Source organism: Ciona robusta, chromosome 9 (genome assembly GCF_009617815.1).
Source record: "Ciona robusta chromosome 9, ASM961781v2".
NCBI lineage: Eukaryota > Metazoa > Chordata > Ascidiacea > Phlebobranchia > Cionidae > Ciona > Ciona robusta.
This window is the reverse complement of record NC_143243.1, coordinates 6,117,849-6,134,994: the sequence shown is the minus strand read 5'-3', so window position 1 is coordinate 6,134,994 and position 17,146 is coordinate 6,117,849. Positions and strand designations below refer to the sequence as shown.

General features: G+C 35.2%; 4 protein-coding genes across 4 annotated transcripts; 2 read left to right on the top strand and 2 right to left on the bottom strand.

Annotated features, from left to right (window-relative positions):
• Positions 1-1,097: 1,097 nt before the first annotated feature.
• Positions 1,098-4,837, top strand: LOC149731659 (uncharacterized). The gene is made up of 9 exons (XM_089884578.1): positions 1,098-1,253; positions 1,323-1,472; positions 2,588-2,694; positions 2,920-3,015; positions 3,236-3,326; positions 3,579-3,715; positions 3,904-4,136; positions 4,222-4,310; positions 4,526-4,837. Exons 2-9 carry the CDS (start codon positions 1,351-1,353, stop codon positions 4,656-4,658), a joined length of 1,008 nt encoding a protein of 335 aa, XP_089740704.1. The 5' UTR covers positions 1,098-1,253; positions 1,323-1,350; the 3' UTR covers positions 4,659-4,837.
• Positions 4,827-8,631, bottom strand: LOC149731658 (large ribosomal subunit protein uL18-like). Its single transcript, XM_089884585.1, has 7 exons — positions 8,479-8,631; positions 7,608-7,793; positions 6,963-7,097; positions 6,633-6,736; positions 5,602-5,839; positions 5,087-5,214; positions 4,827-5,023 (listed from the first exon to the last, which is right to left on the bottom strand). Exons 1-7 carry the CDS (start codon positions 8,479-8,481, stop codon positions 4,927-4,929), a joined length of 891 nt encoding a protein of 296 aa, XP_089740711.1. The 5' UTR covers positions 8,482-8,631; the 3' UTR covers positions 4,827-4,926.
• A 251-nt stretch (positions 8,632-8,882) lies between these two features.
• LOC149731657 (uncharacterized) lies at positions 8,883-12,409 on the top strand. Its single transcript, XM_089884568.1, has 8 exons — positions 8,883-9,110; positions 9,363-9,415; positions 9,706-9,884; positions 10,080-10,256; positions 10,577-10,765; positions 11,081-11,278; positions 11,536-11,718; positions 12,139-12,409. The coding sequence occupies exons 1-8, from the start codon at positions 9,007-9,009 to the stop codon at positions 12,229-12,231; spliced, it is 1,176 nt and encodes a 391-aa protein (XP_089740694.1). The 5' UTR covers positions 8,883-9,006; the 3' UTR covers positions 12,232-12,409.
• Positions 12,410-13,308: 899 nt separating this feature from the next.
• LOC149731656 (serine/threonine-protein kinase Nek7-like) lies at positions 13,309-16,750 on the bottom strand. The gene is made up of 7 exons (XM_089884587.1): positions 16,186-16,750; positions 16,039-16,101; positions 15,823-15,933; positions 15,479-15,573; positions 15,291-15,412; positions 15,012-15,220; positions 13,309-14,540 (listed from the first exon to the last, which is right to left on the bottom strand). The coding sequence occupies exons 1-7, from the start codon at positions 16,336-16,338 to the stop codon at positions 14,427-14,429; spliced, it is 867 nt and encodes a 288-aa protein (XP_089740713.1). The 5' UTR covers positions 16,339-16,750; the 3' UTR covers positions 13,309-14,426.
• Positions 16,751-17,146: the final 396 nt, after the last annotated feature.

Here is a 17,146-nt window from a genome sequence, read left to right as displayed (position 1 = left end):
CACACGTCACGCGTATAGGTAATAACATGGGTGCCAGGTGTCTCTGAGGTACACCGTATGTGACTTCAAGCACGTTGTTTTCTTTAGTACGTGGTCTCGCCAAGTTTTTAAACGTTGTTGATGTCCCTTTATTACCTCGTCTGACTCCTTAAAAGAAATGCAACAAAGGGCTTACACCGTACAGTGTAATCAAATTTCAAAAACAATCCTTTGAACCGATACCTAAATAACAAAGCGACCATGTTTTGGAAATATGACACATGATATGTCGATTAGCATGGCCGCTTATAAAGATCTCGCCGCTTGTTGTCAACCCAGTTAGCTTTTAACTGGATGCTTGTATGTAGCGTTGGAACTGAGTACCATATCTAAAGTTGTTTGATTTTCCCAGAAGTTATAATTACTCATGACGTTATTATTATTAGCTCTCTTATCTCGAGTAGGGACTTCTAGCCATGTAAATCAACAGAATGCGTAGGTCATATACACGGGCGACGAACCAACAACAGCGCTGTTTCTATAAATCCAGTATTTACAGAAACATGGGTGTCTGAAAGCTTTGACAGGTGGTATTGGAAACTTTCATTTGTTCTCGCATACCATGGTATCATACGTGCTGTACGACTGGAATAATAAACCGCGAATGGTACATGTCTGACTGACAGATGAATTTAAAGCAATAACCTAGTACATATTTTGCTTTCGAAAAGTTTTGTGTTAGTAACAAAATGATGTAATAAGTTCTCTTCTTTTAATTTTTTATCCACTGGAATTCAATTTACGACTTGGTGACGTCGAAGACTCCCTGCTGCGTGTCTAAAGCGGTTAGGGCAATTCAAACAGTGCGAATATTCTGGCCAAACGTGCCATTGAAAGAGACAGGCCAGTGAATACGATGTGACAGAGAGAAAACCCAGTACTTAAATGACTTTTAGACAGAATAGCATCGCAATTTTTAAAAGTTTTTGCTAGTTTTGGTCTTTAAAAATTCTTGTACAGTTAAGACAGACATAACCAATAAAAGACGTTCAAATAGTTTTGGTTGTGAGCTTAGTTATAAACAAACAAATTCCAAAAACTAATTTTAAATGTATGTTCGTAGCACACAACGTGAAAATAGATTAGATATTATACTGCGGTGTACAATCAACGTGTAATTTGGTTACCGCTGCCAAGCTTATTTAAAACTGTTCGATTCGCAAGCTTGGTCAAAACTGGACGTAAAATCAGGAGTTCGCACATTTAAAACAAATGTAGGCAATATGTGAAAAGGGGAGGATATACTTTGCTACTATCTAAATGATATTCTATATTCTTTACAGAATATATGGTGAAATACAAATTATCAAAATGAAAGGTCTGAATTACGACATCGTCCGTAGGAGTGACGCTGCACGAAGGTCGAGCAAAAGAGCTGAAGCAAGATTAGCCCGAAAGTTTAACGAAGCTGGTGGAATAGAAGACGAAATGAGGTAAAATGTTGTGTAAAAAGTTGCTTTTTAGTTTTGGTAGATTTACACAGCAGAAACAATTTTACGATGCTGTTTAAGCTTGTAAAATTTAGCGTTGTTGGTAAATGTTATTAAACAAGTACATAAGTAAACAAAACTGACATCCCTGTTTTAATGCACCAGACCTTGTAAAATAACTAGTTAACTTATGGCCTACTCAATGGGTAAATAGGTAAGTTTTAAAAGGATGTTTTAAAACCTATCTTTCGGGGAAAATCAAATAAACGACTAACAAGAAATGGCCTTGCTGGGAAATTGTTTGACTTGAAAACTTTTGTGGCTTTGTTGTGACGTACTTTTGGGCTGTTCGAATGACACCACGTTATTCGTGGTTAGCCGTGAGCTAATATTTGCTAAAGTCATCCTATTCATAAAGCGAGTACACAATTCAAATCGTTATGGTAACGGTTGGTGGTCTGTCGTTTCATTGTTCGCGTACAACTTTATCAGAAACGAATAGACTTTAAATTATTGTTCTTGAAATAAACGAGTGAATACATGTGACTTATTTATCGTCGTGTGGCTGGATAACGACAGTCACATAAACAAGTGTGTTCTGTTGTATACACGTCGTGCCCGCTTGCGCGTTTGTAACTTAATCGTATAGGTACTTTTTAATTACATTTTTTCTCTATATATACAGTAGTATGGGGGAAGATGGGACACCTTTTAACTCGATTTTCTCGACCCATTTAGTAGTAAACAAAGAACATTCAAATAATTATGAAACTACATCCTCACGACTCCGATAGACCGTTGTTAATTGTTTAAAACACGATCAAGATATTGTGATATTATGTGCTAAAGGTGTCCCATTTTCCCCCACCCTACTATATATGTTTAAAATGTCCGTTATAAATAACACGCTTGGTGGTAGCGATGGAATTCTAAAATCTAATACGTTCGCTTTTGTATAATGTAGGCAGTGTGTGTGCGCGGAGTGACGTTCCCATTAAACGGAAAATTTATTTACCAGCACTATGTCCTAAGTAATAAACCTCATGATAAAACATATCAATAAAATAAGTGGATAAGAATTAAAGTGGTGGGTTATTAACAGTATTGTGTTTTTCCAGATACCACCTCGCTAATATGAAACGAGAGCAAGCGTCTTTGAGAAGAGAACTGCAGGGACTAAAATTCGAATACAAGAAAATTACCAAAGAAGCAAACTCCAAAAACGGTAGAGGCAGATAACAGAATGACCCCATATCAGTAAATTGTTTAGTAGCCAAGGGTAATATCGAATCTCAAGCAACTTACATAACACAGCTCGTGAAGCGTGTGTAGCATATAGCTGTTAACACATGGTATTTTCTGCTTGCTTACTAAGCTGAGTTTCAACATGTCCCAAGCGTCAAACGTTATTATGACAAGAGCACTTCTGCAAACCGCATTGTTGTTGCAGGAATTATCCACAAAGCACATCCCGGTGAAGTCGAACACAACGATGAAAATGGGGAACGGGAAGATAAAAGTAAAGAAAATCATAAATCCGCTGGAGGTGAGAAGCAAAAGTGTCGCTTGTTTGTCTTGTGCGTCTTTGGAGAGGGAATATTTTTTTTTGATGTGCTGAGAATTTTACATTGTATTGTTTGATTAATCGCACTATTTTCATGTCAGTTGTTTTCAAGTAGCATGCCAAACTTACCCGCACCATGGATGGTGTATCCAAAACCTGTATATCCCGCATACTTAGTCCAGTTAACTCATTTTTTGTTTAGATTACGGTAAGAATTACTTCGGTTACCACAGCTCGCCAGGGTCGCACAAGTCACACAACAGAACAGTGCGGGAGATTGAGAAATCGTTGGAGTAAGTGTTTGTTTTCCGTACTTAGAAATGACTGGGCTGTGTAGACGTTAACACGTGTTTGGACTTTTACCAACACTTCCTATAAGTTCAAGCTTGGCCTGAGTTTACCTACCTACTGCTGCGCTTTTGGTTTAAACCCATAATCCAAAAGTGATGCCTTTGGAATCTTGAGTATTCAGAGACCTTTTTTACTTATCAAGGGACTTATATGTTGTTGAAAAAAAATCCCCTAAAAACTTTTTTTCGTTCTAGATGTTACTTCGAAACGTCAAACAACGAAGCAGCCGAACATGAGGCGAAAAAGAAATTAAAACACCAGAAAAAACACAACAAGACGGTGCAGGATAAAGTGGAAACATGGAAAGAAAAGAACACGTCACGTCGAAGATGTAAGAAGATGTTTTTTATTTTAAAGGTTTTTTTCTGCTGAAATATTAGCTTCTCTTCCCGTTTAATTTGATATCAGATAAAGGGAAATTGTGTTTTCACTTATATTTTTTTCACTTTTAAAAAGAGTAAATAGATAAAACTACGCGTGTTTTTAGCAGAGTTGACGCTGTAAACATTTTATTTGCAGTTTCAACTACTGTACCACCGAACCTGCGACATCTAGCTTTCCTTCGCAAAGAGCTTGTGAACAACGACACAAACAAAGAAGAAAATGAACCCAATTCGCCCAACGTTACTACGCTGCCACCGTTGCCAAAACAAAGCGATGAAAAAAAATCCCCTCGGGTGACGTCACCGGCGCCAAATGACGTCACGTCATTGGAACGAGTTGTGGAAGTGGACGCAGCCAAGCCAAGCGAGGTAAAAAGACGAATAAACGTTTAGGCCTATATGTAATGCAGTATTGATGGAAAAACGTGTTAACATCGCTAATGTATCCTCACAGAAACGCACCAGTGTTGTATCATCGACCAACAAGACACAAAAAGCTTCGGATTTGGTGTTTGACGCAGATCTTTACGCTCCTTATGGAAAGTAAGTGTCTATGGAAATCATTCCACGTTAATCGACAGTGGGCTATGTCAACTATGTTAATTTTAAAAAATACATTCTCTTGATATTTAAATTCAATCATAACCTGACAAAACGCTGTTAACTAATTTTGCGCTGAACTAGCATTCAACCTATAACAGCGCGCGGTTAAAAATACTTTGCTTAAAAAAGTAATTAATTTGAACTTTACTTGCTAGACTTCGGATGGCTCACCGACTCCCAGATTTCACAAAAGCTTTCAATGAAGCAAAACAAGCCCGTTACGTCAGAACTCGTCATAAACGGGAATTTGAAAGAAAAATGTCAGTCGGGGAGATTTTCAAAGACTGAAACCTTAATACTAAGCCACTATAGAACAAAAGCTTCCCCGCAAAGCAATTCACAGCCATTCAGTAAATCCTTCCAAGAGATTGGGATCTAGAACTATATAACAGCTTTGTGATGCCGCAGTATCCTTTACGTTTAGTATTAGTACTCAGTTTCGTGAATAAACGACCATTCAAGGTTAAGATTTTTAATTTATTCTGGTCGCCTCCACCGCGAGTCACTGATGACGTCATAATATGTGATGACGTCACCAAACAATGCGGCAACCAGTTTAGTTGTCCCCTGCGCCAATTGCGCGAAGGTATGACGCCTTCTTTTGTCGGACACGGTCCTCTCGTTGACTCTTGGTCAACTTGGCGCGGTTCCATCTGAAACGACGAAAAAGGCATGAAATCCATACTTTTGGGTTTTGAGATAATTTTGCATCATACCTCTTCTTTGGGACCTGTTTTTCCACCTTAGCTTTAGGTGTAGGGTCTTCACGAATAGAAGCGTGCGCTTTCTTGTACATCTCTTCAACCCCATCAGCCGTAATCCCGTTCTTAATGTACTGGGAGAACTGGGTAAGAAATAGGTGCAACATTAGAACCATCAACTACATTTAATAATATCACAACTTTTTCATAAAATTTAAGTTTGTTCTGCAATAATGCAGGTCTTGCAACTACCATAAACTCCTAACATCCAACTCTCAACTATTATTTCCTGAAACATTTCTTAAACATCTTACTCATATTGCAGTAATAACTTGTCTATATATTGAACTGTTGCTGCCAGACCTAACAAATCTTATTAAGCTCAAGTTTTTTAAGTAAGTAAACTCTTGAAATGGCTTCAAGCTTTTTTCCAGTTAGAAAACACTTGGTAATCTGGGACAAAGATAGCTTCTTGCTTCAATTTCAAAGTAAAATGCTTCAATTTCTAGTTAGAAAACAGTTTAAATTACTTGACGTTTGAAAGCGTCTTCATCCGATTCCTCCAAGCTTGTCATGTACTCGCTGACGTGTTGTCCGAAGATGTGGTTACGATGAACCTCAGCATTGAACTCTTTGCTCTCGGCATCGTAACCTGGAAACCTTTTCACTGAGTGGGGAATGTCAAGACCACCGTCAGCAGCTCCCTTCATTGCACCGAATATTCGTGCACCGGTAGTGGTACGGGCAAGACCAATATCCAAGAATGCTCTGAAGAATGATCAAAGTTATATTAATAATACAGCCTATTATTTCTGTTGGAAAGCATAATAAAGTTTCATAGCTATATATCAGATAACCAATAAATACTACATTTGAGGTATATTAGATTGATATATCGACGAAACGAATCAAAAACGTAAAATGAGAGCGTTGTCATTATATATTAGTTAGTAATATGCACTAAAACGTCCGGCGCCGTGGCTCAGGCGCCTGCATCGAAACCAAAGTGTCCCCGGTTCGATGCTCGGCAGCGGTACTAAAACTGATCGGCGTATGTGTCCTTGGGCAAGACACTTAACGGAGATTGCTCCAACCCAGCGGTCACTAATGGGTTGTCCAAATTGTAAGCCATATCAAATAAAAATCACACACAAAGTTGAAAAGCATGGTAACTCGTAAGCACACGAAGATAAAAAATGGTGCCAACAATACGCGTCTGACTGCGATGCGGTGTCGCGGCACCGCTCGCAAGAAGGACTTAAATGGGCTTTCCGGGTGTTGGGGTAATGGGCCAAATCTGGCCTAAATCCCAGGTCCTTGACAAGGACCTCACCCATAAAAAAAAAAAAATATGCACTAAAATAATTAAAATGGGTAGTTGTGTACTTGTGTAGCAGCAGGATAATTCCAAATTCCCAAGGTATATTTTGGTTTAAGGGGGGGTAAACCAGTTTGTATTAAAACTTTCAATTTGTGTCTTTACAAATCGAATGTTTATGAAAGCAATGTCCACCGATGTAACCATGACACCGATGCATATGTTAACATGACAATTGTTCACCTGAATGCACCCGGTTGGCCATCAATGTCTTCAACATTGTATTCATCACCATCAATCTCTGTTTGTCCTTCGTAGATTTTATCCAATCCAAATTTGGTAAGCAACTGTGATAGTACGTTATGGTTATGGAATAAGTTTGAATTACTAAAGTTAGCTTTCAGTCGCATAAGTCTTCATAATGATACTTCACAACAAAAACATAACATCACAAAACCGTAATTTAAAAAAGTGAAGAAACAGTCCAAGTTTTGAAACACAGCATATTACAAAACACACCAAAAAAACTTGTTACAGCATAACAAAGTGTGGAGGAAAAGTAAAGACACTTACCCTCCTGGCCAACAACAAGCCAGTGCAGTAAGCAGCGGAGTAGTTGGTCAACCCGACCTTGACACCGTACCTTGGAAGTTCATGTGCATATGCAGCGCATATGACAACATCTCCCTCAATTCGGGCGTACGCTATCTGCAATATGGGGGTAGCTAAGTATTGGAAAGTCCATTTAACAAAGGTTAAACAAAATGACACAAAAGGTAGGTTATTCTACACAACAAATACTGTTAAAAAAATACTGTACAAAAAAATAAAAATTTCAGAATAACACGAACTGTTATTTACAAACGTACAATTCAATCAATACATGCTCACTACTCCCCAACACCTTTATTGGAAACAATTAAATTTTTTGGTATTGTAGTAACTTCACCGTAACCACCCCTATAGTATGAAGATGCACAAACGATTTTGTTGACAAACTTTTAGTTATGTCTGCCATAGTTGCTCACATCAATAAATTTAAATATGAACAAATCTGTACTACAGTTGGATGTCCCAATGTGGCTTGAAAATGTACATGCTTTGCACACCAATACTTATTGATAGAATATGTGCATGCAAAAAATAAGTCTCCCACACGCAATATTTCGTCAAGAAATATCATATTCTGCAGACTTGCATACAATCACACAAGCTTACCTGAGTAATAATGTCCTTGTTCGTAAACCTCACGATCATGCGATACTTAGGGGTGTTGTACTTGTTGCGGTCTTGAACGACGAGCCGTTTTCTCGCAAAATAATCGGTCACGCCTTCCCGTCGTCTTCGATATTTTACTTGGTACCGCTTGAAGTACGCTTTGTTTTTTACAACTTTTACAAATCCCTGGAAAATAAAATAGAGAATAAGTGAGTGGTTTACACCAATATAAACAATAAGGTTTGTAATTGTGATTCTATTTATTTTGTTAAGAACAGGACTATTTTAAACTTTTTTTTAGCAAGCTGCCAATAATGCGCAATAAACCTACACATAAAAAATGTGTAACTTTCAATGTAATGCAAAAGTATACCCAAAGATTGTAAAGTGAAAAATATCTTCTTTTATAACTAATTTCTAAATAAACAATAAGTCAAACTTTGTCTCTAGGCTGTTTTTATCTACTAAGAATACTTTGTCACTGCTATATTAACAAATATAAAAGCTGTATAGGACAACATGAAAGCCAAATGTTTGAAGGCGAGATCGGAGCTAAAATTCCATAAATCAACTTTTTTCACCAAACTGCATAAACTTGCTGCTCACCTGTCTAACTTTAAATAATTGTACAATTATGGAATATTAGTATTTTAAATATGCATGAATAATTTCTCTACAAATGGAAGATTAAACAAACGTGTGAGATAGAACTACTGTTTCAGTCAGCCCAGACGTTTTCATGACGTATTTTTCAGCCACGTTTATCCAACTAAATCGGCTTAATGCGCGAATAAAACAAACATTGACGTATACTTTGTGATAAAATATACTGTAAAAAATCATTTTAAACAATTTGTATTGTGTAACATACCATATTTATCGCTCCTTGAGCTCGCTCACATGGACAATGTGCAGGTAGCTTCGGTCTTGGGGCCGACGCACTGAAAAAGAATGAGAAAAAGTTCTTGCGATCCACTTCCGCATTTTCGGGTCATGACCCCCAAAGCGTGAGAAAAAAAATCAACGGCTTTTAATATTAAAAATCGAACGGCTATTAAGTCAAATGAGAGAATTAACAATGATTAATTGACTGTAGTAAGTTATTACTATAATTATTTTTCAACGACTTTTTAAAAATATTCTTTTACAAAGCGTCTAAGAAGATAAATAGCCATTTTTGTGACACTAAAAATAATACAACGAACAAAATTTGATTCTTTTAATATATTTTAATTTAGATCAATATTCTCTTAGTAGAATCTATTTACAACAGAAGTAAAAACGCAACTTTTGCCGTTTTCTTCACGGGAAATCCCCCGATTTCAACAATTGTCTTGTTCTGCTTTTATGTAACCGTTTTTGAAAAACAAACGTAAGGTTTGTTACGAATTGTTTAAATATGTCGACTAAAAAGAATGAAATCGAAGAAGAAAATGCAAGTTCTAGCTCTAAAGGAAGAAAATCAAAAAACAACTTTATCATTACTAAAGAAGGAAACAGAATGTAAGACTTAAAAGTTTAATTCTGTGGGGCAAGATGGAATACCGTTAGCACCAAAATCTCTTTTTTTTAGGTTTGGTTTAAACAATTAAAGACACTCCTTTAGAGTTGCAAAGATATGGTTATATGCCCTTTTCAGTTTTCATTATTTACTACTAAATTGAATGAAAAAAGACCGAAAACATGTACCATCTTACCCCAACCTATTATATACCCTTTTTTTTTGAATTACTAAAGTATTTTACTGGCTTTCAGAACAGCAACAAGAGACAAAGGTGATAACAGTATACAAGGACCTCGTATGACAGGTACCAGATAAATTCTATATTGGCGGTGTATATATGCATTACTATGGAAATGGAGTTAGTTCATTGTAACCTTTATAGTGTTAAGTAACTAAGAAAAATTAAAAAGATAACTTTCGCCCTTCAATAACTAAGTGTGCCCACTGCAGATTAACATGTATACATATATACAGACCAACCAATTTAATTATAATTATACATTACTTAACCTACAATTTCTCACATAAAATACTACTTTAATAATAGGTACCTACAGATTTTTTTTAAATCTGAAAATCTCATTTCACATGCAGATTATGAATTGATTGAAGTTTTGAGAGGAAACCGTGTGGACAACAAAAAAAAGGAGAAAGAGTCTGAAAAGAACCGTCAGTTGTTTGAATATTTAAACATTGATTCAAGCCAACAAAAAGAAATAACTGCAGATTGCATTGAAACAGACAAAGATGCATCATGTGATTGGTTTAGCCATGTAAGTAGATTTTTAATATTGTTTCATAGAATTTGTTATTAATGAATGTAACTTATTTACCCTGTCTTGTTTTGTAAATCGTAAGGACACCCGTGGTATAACAACTGTCACTAACACTAACAGAATATATAAAATTATGGTATGTTAAGAAGTAGATCCATGGTAGATGACAAATACACCTGCTGTTCTTTACAGTTGTCTTTAGAGGAACGAGGCAGAAGATATTTGTTTGTAATTGGGGATGGTGGGTGCGGAAAAACATTTAAACTGCGAAATCTACAACACCAGTTTGAGTTTGAATCACGACCACCTTACAGAGGGGTTGAGGTTGTATTATGGTGCAGTTTCAGAGAAGTTACAGCCGTGTTTACTGTAAGTGCCATTAAGTTTCCAAATTTTGTTTTAAAAACACTAATTGTTTGACCTTCTTTTCTTGTTTGAAGTATATAATGCATTAGTTTCCAGGCATACAATTTTGCCAATATTAATTCTAAGAACAAGTCCAAAACTCCCCTTACTTTCTCATCTTATAATGTATATGATTAAGTTTCATGGGGACCTATTATTTTGACCCATTACCCCAACATCCAGACTCCTTTTTGTACATCTGTAAGGAATGGGCTTAGAAGTGTTCATGCAACCAATGTGCCTTCCAAGTTCTGACCAATGTAAACCATTCTTTTACCTTTCAGATGAAGGATCGTTTAGATCTTGGAGATTTCATTTGTTTTCTTAAACCGGATTACTACCGACTTCCTCGTAGACAACTGATGAGGTTAATTTTATCAAAAGAGAAAAGTATGTTGTTATTAATGGATGGCCTGGAAGATTTCAAGTATCCGCTGCATAGTGACTTACCAAACTGCAAACCAGAAGAAAAAGTAAATAGAATTTACATAATTTAACCTCTAGAATCTAGCAAATCTTCATTAGCTGCCATTTTATTGCTTATTCTTATCTCAATGGTTACTAATTTAATAGTTTGTCTCAATTGTAAATCATACAAAAATAACAATTCTCCACAAAGTTACATACATGGTAAATTGTAATCCAGCAGATTGGGAAACAGAAATTACAGAACAACAGGTTATAAATGTTACAATAGCTCACTAAAATTTAGCTATACTAATATGAATTATTTAATCCTTTGTTTCATATTCCCATGGCAGAATTTGCTTTATCAATATATATTCCAGGTAACAATTAATGTTCTGTTGAAAACAATTTTGTCTGGTAAACTATTGAGAAGATCTCGCAAGCTGATTACTGGAAGAACATCACAGATAACAGTGCTTAAGGAAGAAATGCGACCTGATCGGACCATTATCTATCAATCTGTTAAAGGACCAATACTTTACGAGCTTGTGGCAAGATTATCTGGCGATTTTTCCGAGGTAATACAAATAGCTTTGCTTCGTTTTTTTTTTCTTTTTTGGTAATGATACATTAGCTGCGGAATATAAATTTTATTTATCTCATTAAATACAGTAATCAAAGGAAAATTAGTAACAAAACATATCGTTTTTAACTGAACATATAGAAATACTGTTCTGTTGTTACTTGTTAGTGATGTCAAATAAATTTGGTCTGTGATTAATAGGTTTGCCAAATAACTCTTACAATATTAAATATATTTTTTTTTACTCAACAGCAAGTGCTGGACATTGTGGAAAATGTTCCCATGTTTAATGAGATTGCACGTTTGCCAACACTGTGCATTTACATGGTGCACAATCTTATTGAATACATTACAAGGATGGAAGTAGCTGTTGTACCACATATAGTAAGGGAGCTTTACCCAGAAAAAATGCTGCGACGATTCCCCATGTTTCAGGTAAGAACATGAAAAGTTTTTTCTTGTAAAAAAGTTGTTTTACAAAAATGTAAGTGTTAGGTTCTGTATAATAAAAAGGAATACAGTGAATATTGAGTGAATGAACTGCACTTATTTACCTGCCTACGATGTGGAAATGACAGTTATTTTAACACAATGCCCAATTGCATACACCTTGTGCCTGCTTAGCAGTACCAGATATGTAACTTTGTGCGGTACTGTTTGTTCTGATGGCTGAAATTTTGAAAACAGCTAGTTTTGGGAAATAAGTCTTAAACGTCTTGACCAAAGAGACAAACAACCACAATGGTAGCATCAATAAGACTCGAACACTGTTGTATCCATTGGTTACAATAGTACCGTAGTCCGTAACCATTGTGCAAGGCAGAATCTAATTTATGGAGTTTGATATTATTGTAGGATGAGGAGACAGAGGACGTTATAGAACTGCGAAGAAAAGTTGAACTTGCTTTCCAACCCCATCAAATCGATAAAAATCAAATGAAACTTTAACTCAAATGTCAACAAATTTTGTGTTAATCCTATATTCTTCAATTGTATGGTATTGTTTAATCATGTACATATCTCCAACTTGCACTTAATTTTTGTATGATCTTACCACTGTAATTCATGTGTTTCAATTAATGAGTGTGCTGTGTGTAGCGAATTAAATTCCAATAGTTTGAGTAGATTTATATGTGATTTTTATTAGTATGGAAAAAAATTATGCTGGAGATAAATGATTTATTTTTTATTATTTATAAAAATAAAGGATACGTGTAAACTCAGGACCAAAAATTACAATAGACACATTAAACTAATACTATCATGGAAATAGGTAACCAGGAAAGTATTAGGTTATGAAAACTTAACACTAGTTTATCAAACATACTCGTGTAAGTAAATATTCACAAGGTAGGTCTACCTAACTTGTCGAGTCAATAATGTTAACTTCTTTTTAATTATTTATAACATCACAAGTTGTCATTTATGAACTATAGCAATTTAATCTTATATCCATTGAAAGTAATATTAAAGTAATTGTCATAATATAAAAATATTAACAAACATTGGTCCTAGTACAAATATGTTGGATCAACACAGAGTGAAACTTGGTTTTAAACATGCGAAGTAATAATTAATCTAGTGTATAAATATTGACGTCTCAATTTCAGTTTTTAATAAAACACTGTTATAAGCTCTGCTTTGATAAACTCCCTGAGGTATGTCTGAGGTGCTTCAGGGCAACTTTCAATAAACCTTTGGCCAGATTTGTTCCGTTACCTTAAAACTATTAGAACAACAAAGTATATTATTACTAGACTTGTAACTACTACTCAGGACAACAATAGTATAATATTACTACAAAAAAATACCTTGCATTTCGGTGTCGTCTTCATACAAACTGTTGACACTACAATTACAGTTTTTGTGTAATCACCTGTAATGTAATGATAATAAGTTTCCATTTATTAGGATATTATGGCATACATACCTTGAACTTAAGTTTTAGAAGGTAGTTGTCTCATTTAAAACTGGTCTTTCAATGCACTACTTGTACCTGGTTAATAGCTTAAAAGTAGGGAAAAATTTGACATACAGGGCTATTTATTTGTGCGCTAAAACTACAAAAGTGCAACGAATATACAGGCACTAACATTAAGCACAATACAAGGCTGTTAGTGCAATGAAACAATTACTAATGAGTGATTCAATTAGGTAAGAACTAAGAAGAATATGAACTAGTTTAAGTTCTTGATTGGTGAAGGAATACCAGTTTACCAACGGTTCAAAAAAACAGTATCTACTTATGTACCTATTTATACACTTATAGGAGCAGAGGCTTCTTGTTTACTGAAATTTCAGTAAAATCTAGGGTGTCATTAAAAAAAAATTTAGGTAATGCAATACTCTTGGACTCTGCTTGCATCTTTGGACACCTAACAGCAGGGTAAAGGGTGTTTTAAACTTAAAACTGGCGTGCCAAAACATATGAAGTCCCAGCCTTCCAAATGACATGTTAACCAAACCCGGTATTCCTTACATTACACCTATTTTAAAATGATGTCGTACCATTTAAAATTTCTAAAAATCAAAGAAGATCCCATGTACCACCTGGAACTATTAAAGTACAATAGTTTAGGAACCACTGATATACATACATCTAAAATAACTACTTTCTTATGAACATAAAACAAACTAAGCTGAGATGGGAAAAAATGAGGAATTTTATATGAAACAAGTTACAACTGGCCTATATGAAGAATTAATATACTTTGGTTATGTACATATTACACAGGCAATACATTCATAACAATAAAGAAAAGCAAACCAAGAAACGATACTAAAAAGAAGTAACAATAGTTAAATTTGGTTTAAATGCTTTTAGGCTGAAGATATTGCTGAAATAAAATAGTTTCAATACACTTGTTACATTATAGCAAAAGTAACCTTTTAAACGTAAAATAACTGGCTTTGTAAGCACACTTAATGATAGGCTGCACACAATGATACACAAGGCATTTTGAAACTTTGGCCAACAGAAAATGTAGGTATCAATATTAATAGCACAATGAATGGTTGGAATTGGCTGCACGGTTTTAAAGGGATAAGTGATGCAAAAATTAAGGTAAAGATATTCCGTAAAAGCACCAAGAACACAGTGCACCTGCTACTGCTGCTAGTACTTGAAGAAAAAGGTAACAACATCATGCTCTAGTTTTCGTGGCTTCATACATTTTGCTAGCAATGTTGTAAATATGTTCAATGTCCGGCCGTTTTTCTGGGTCGGGGTTAATGCACACAGCCACTAAATCACGAAGCTGTAACATACAAAAACATTTAAGACAGACGATAACTTTTAACTTGATTCTATATCTCACTGTATATATATAATAAGAATTAGAGCTTGACTGACCTTTTTTGCACTTTGCTTCTTGAAATAATCAATAAATTAAGTAGGATTAAAGCAAAGCCATGGATTAGACACTTAACAACCAAACAAGTGGTGTTCACATTTTAATGATGGCAAAACTAGTAAAAAAACTCATAAATAAAAATACATACTCACTTTTTCAAATAAAATTATATTGCATATGTTTAATATATTATTTTAAAACATCTAAATACTTGTTTTATGTCTGGCTATATTTTTAATCCAACTTAACTACTGGCATTTTGCTGTTTTTTTATCATTCTGTATATTTAACATAGTCTTAATTACCATATATGAAAACATAAATGTTATGTCCACCAGACAAGAACTAAAACCAGTAACAAATAAGAAAACTTACTTCTTCAGAATATATATCGGCAGGCAATGGAGGATACTCGCAGCTTTCTATTTTTTTGCACAATGCATAAAGATTCATTTTATCTCCGTAAAAAGGTGACTGTAAAGCTGCCATTTCATAAAGTAAACAACCCAGTGACCAGATGTCAGACCGAAAGTTGTAACCGTTTTCATGGATTCTTTCTGGTGACATGTAGTATGGCGTACCAACTAAAACAAAACTAATGTTAAAAATAATGTTTAAAAAAAATAGTATGTTAAAAAATGAACACTATATTACCTAAACTTTGTGCAAAGCTGGTTTTTGACGAAAAGTATCTTCCGAGGCCCAGATCTCCAAGCTTTACAACACCTTGTGCAGTGATGAACACATTGGCGGGTTTAATGTCTCGGTGCATAACTCTATTAAAATAAGCAAGTGCATCAGTCACTAATTTGGACATGCCTAATTCAAAATCCACACTATACCTTCTTGAGTGCATGTGTGCCACTGCGGAAGCAAGTTGTACAAAATATTTCCAAACTGTCCGTTCAGGGATCAGTCTTTTTTGGTTTTTAAAATGCTGTAAAAACAAGCACATTACACCAACTATATATATATATTATTTATACAGGGTTATAATTTTAGGAACGCCCTGATTTTGTGCTTTTTCTCCACACAAAATTTGCCAAACCTTTGGTGACTTTGAATACAAATCCTTGGGAATTTTACAGATAACAAATCTAGCCTTTTAAGGTGTATATATTCATAGTGAGCCGTGGGAAGGCTTTTGACCATGTTATAGTAACAGAACAATAAATGGGCAACAAACCTTTATCATTCTGCTAAGGTCTCCCGCATCAGCAAGTTCAAGGACTATATTCAATTCATTATCTTCAATAAATGATGCAAGGTAACAAATCACATTGCTGTGATTCAATTGCTGAAAAAAAAATTAAATTGGCAAGTATGTTTTGAAAGAAGAAACCTAGTTTTTAACAAAAAATTAATGTTCAGATATTTTTTATATATAAGTTTCAATAATTACCTTTAATAAATCTATTTCTTTGATACAATCTTGGCGAGCTTTAGCATCCATCATTTCGAATATCTAAAACAAAAATTTTTGATTATAAAACTCCAGCGTTTTAGTAAGCATAAATTACGTTAAAAATCACTATTTATGTAACTTTACCTTTACTTTTTTCAGAGCAACCAGCTTTGAGTCCAATAAACATATTGCTCGGTAGACTTCGCTGAATTGGCCTTTGCCAATTTTTCGTTCGATTTTGTAATTTCCAAGATGGTTGTAGCCGAGTTCAGGTTTTACGTTCGCTGCTTCGGCCATGGTAGATCCACAAGCACAATTCTATTTGGTACGGAATAAATAGCACCTGTACAGATAAGCCAACCTCTTACGCTTGTATAAATCAACAGAATCTTACCACGGACGAGTTAACACAAAGGCTACCGGTCGACAACAGTCTTTCTAACATAGGGGATCGGGGGTAATACTAATTTACGGGAATACGGAAATACGGGAACGACGGGAATTGCAATCTAATTTACGGGAATACGGAAATACGGAAAAGACGGGAAAAACTGCAAACTAATTTACGGGAACACGGGAACTTACGGGAATGTGTTTTAAGCTTGTTTTAAGCCTACACCAATTACGGGAATGTGTTTTATGCTTGTTTTAGGTATTTACCAGTTACGGGAAGGTTACGGGAATGTGTTTTAAGCATATTACAGTTACGGGAAAATTTTGGGTAGTACTAATAATTAGTTTCTTTTCTGTATACTTCCAACTCCCACAAAACAATTTAGGGCCCAGCAATGTCTTTTTGATTGCATTTTACATATTCGATCCTCATTGGGGCCGTCTGTACTGGTAAATGTTTTTTTTGAAAAAGGCATAAAAACATTCCCGTAACCTTCCCGTAACTGGCAAATACCTAAAACAAGCATAAAACACATTCCCGTAATTTTCCCGTAACTGGTGTAGGCTTGAAACAAGCATAAAACACATTCCCATAACCTTCCCGTAACTGGTAAATACCTAAAACAAGCATAAAACACATTCCCGTAAGTTTCCCGTAACTGTAATATGCTTAAAACACATTCCCGTAACCTTCCCGTAACCGGTGTAGGCT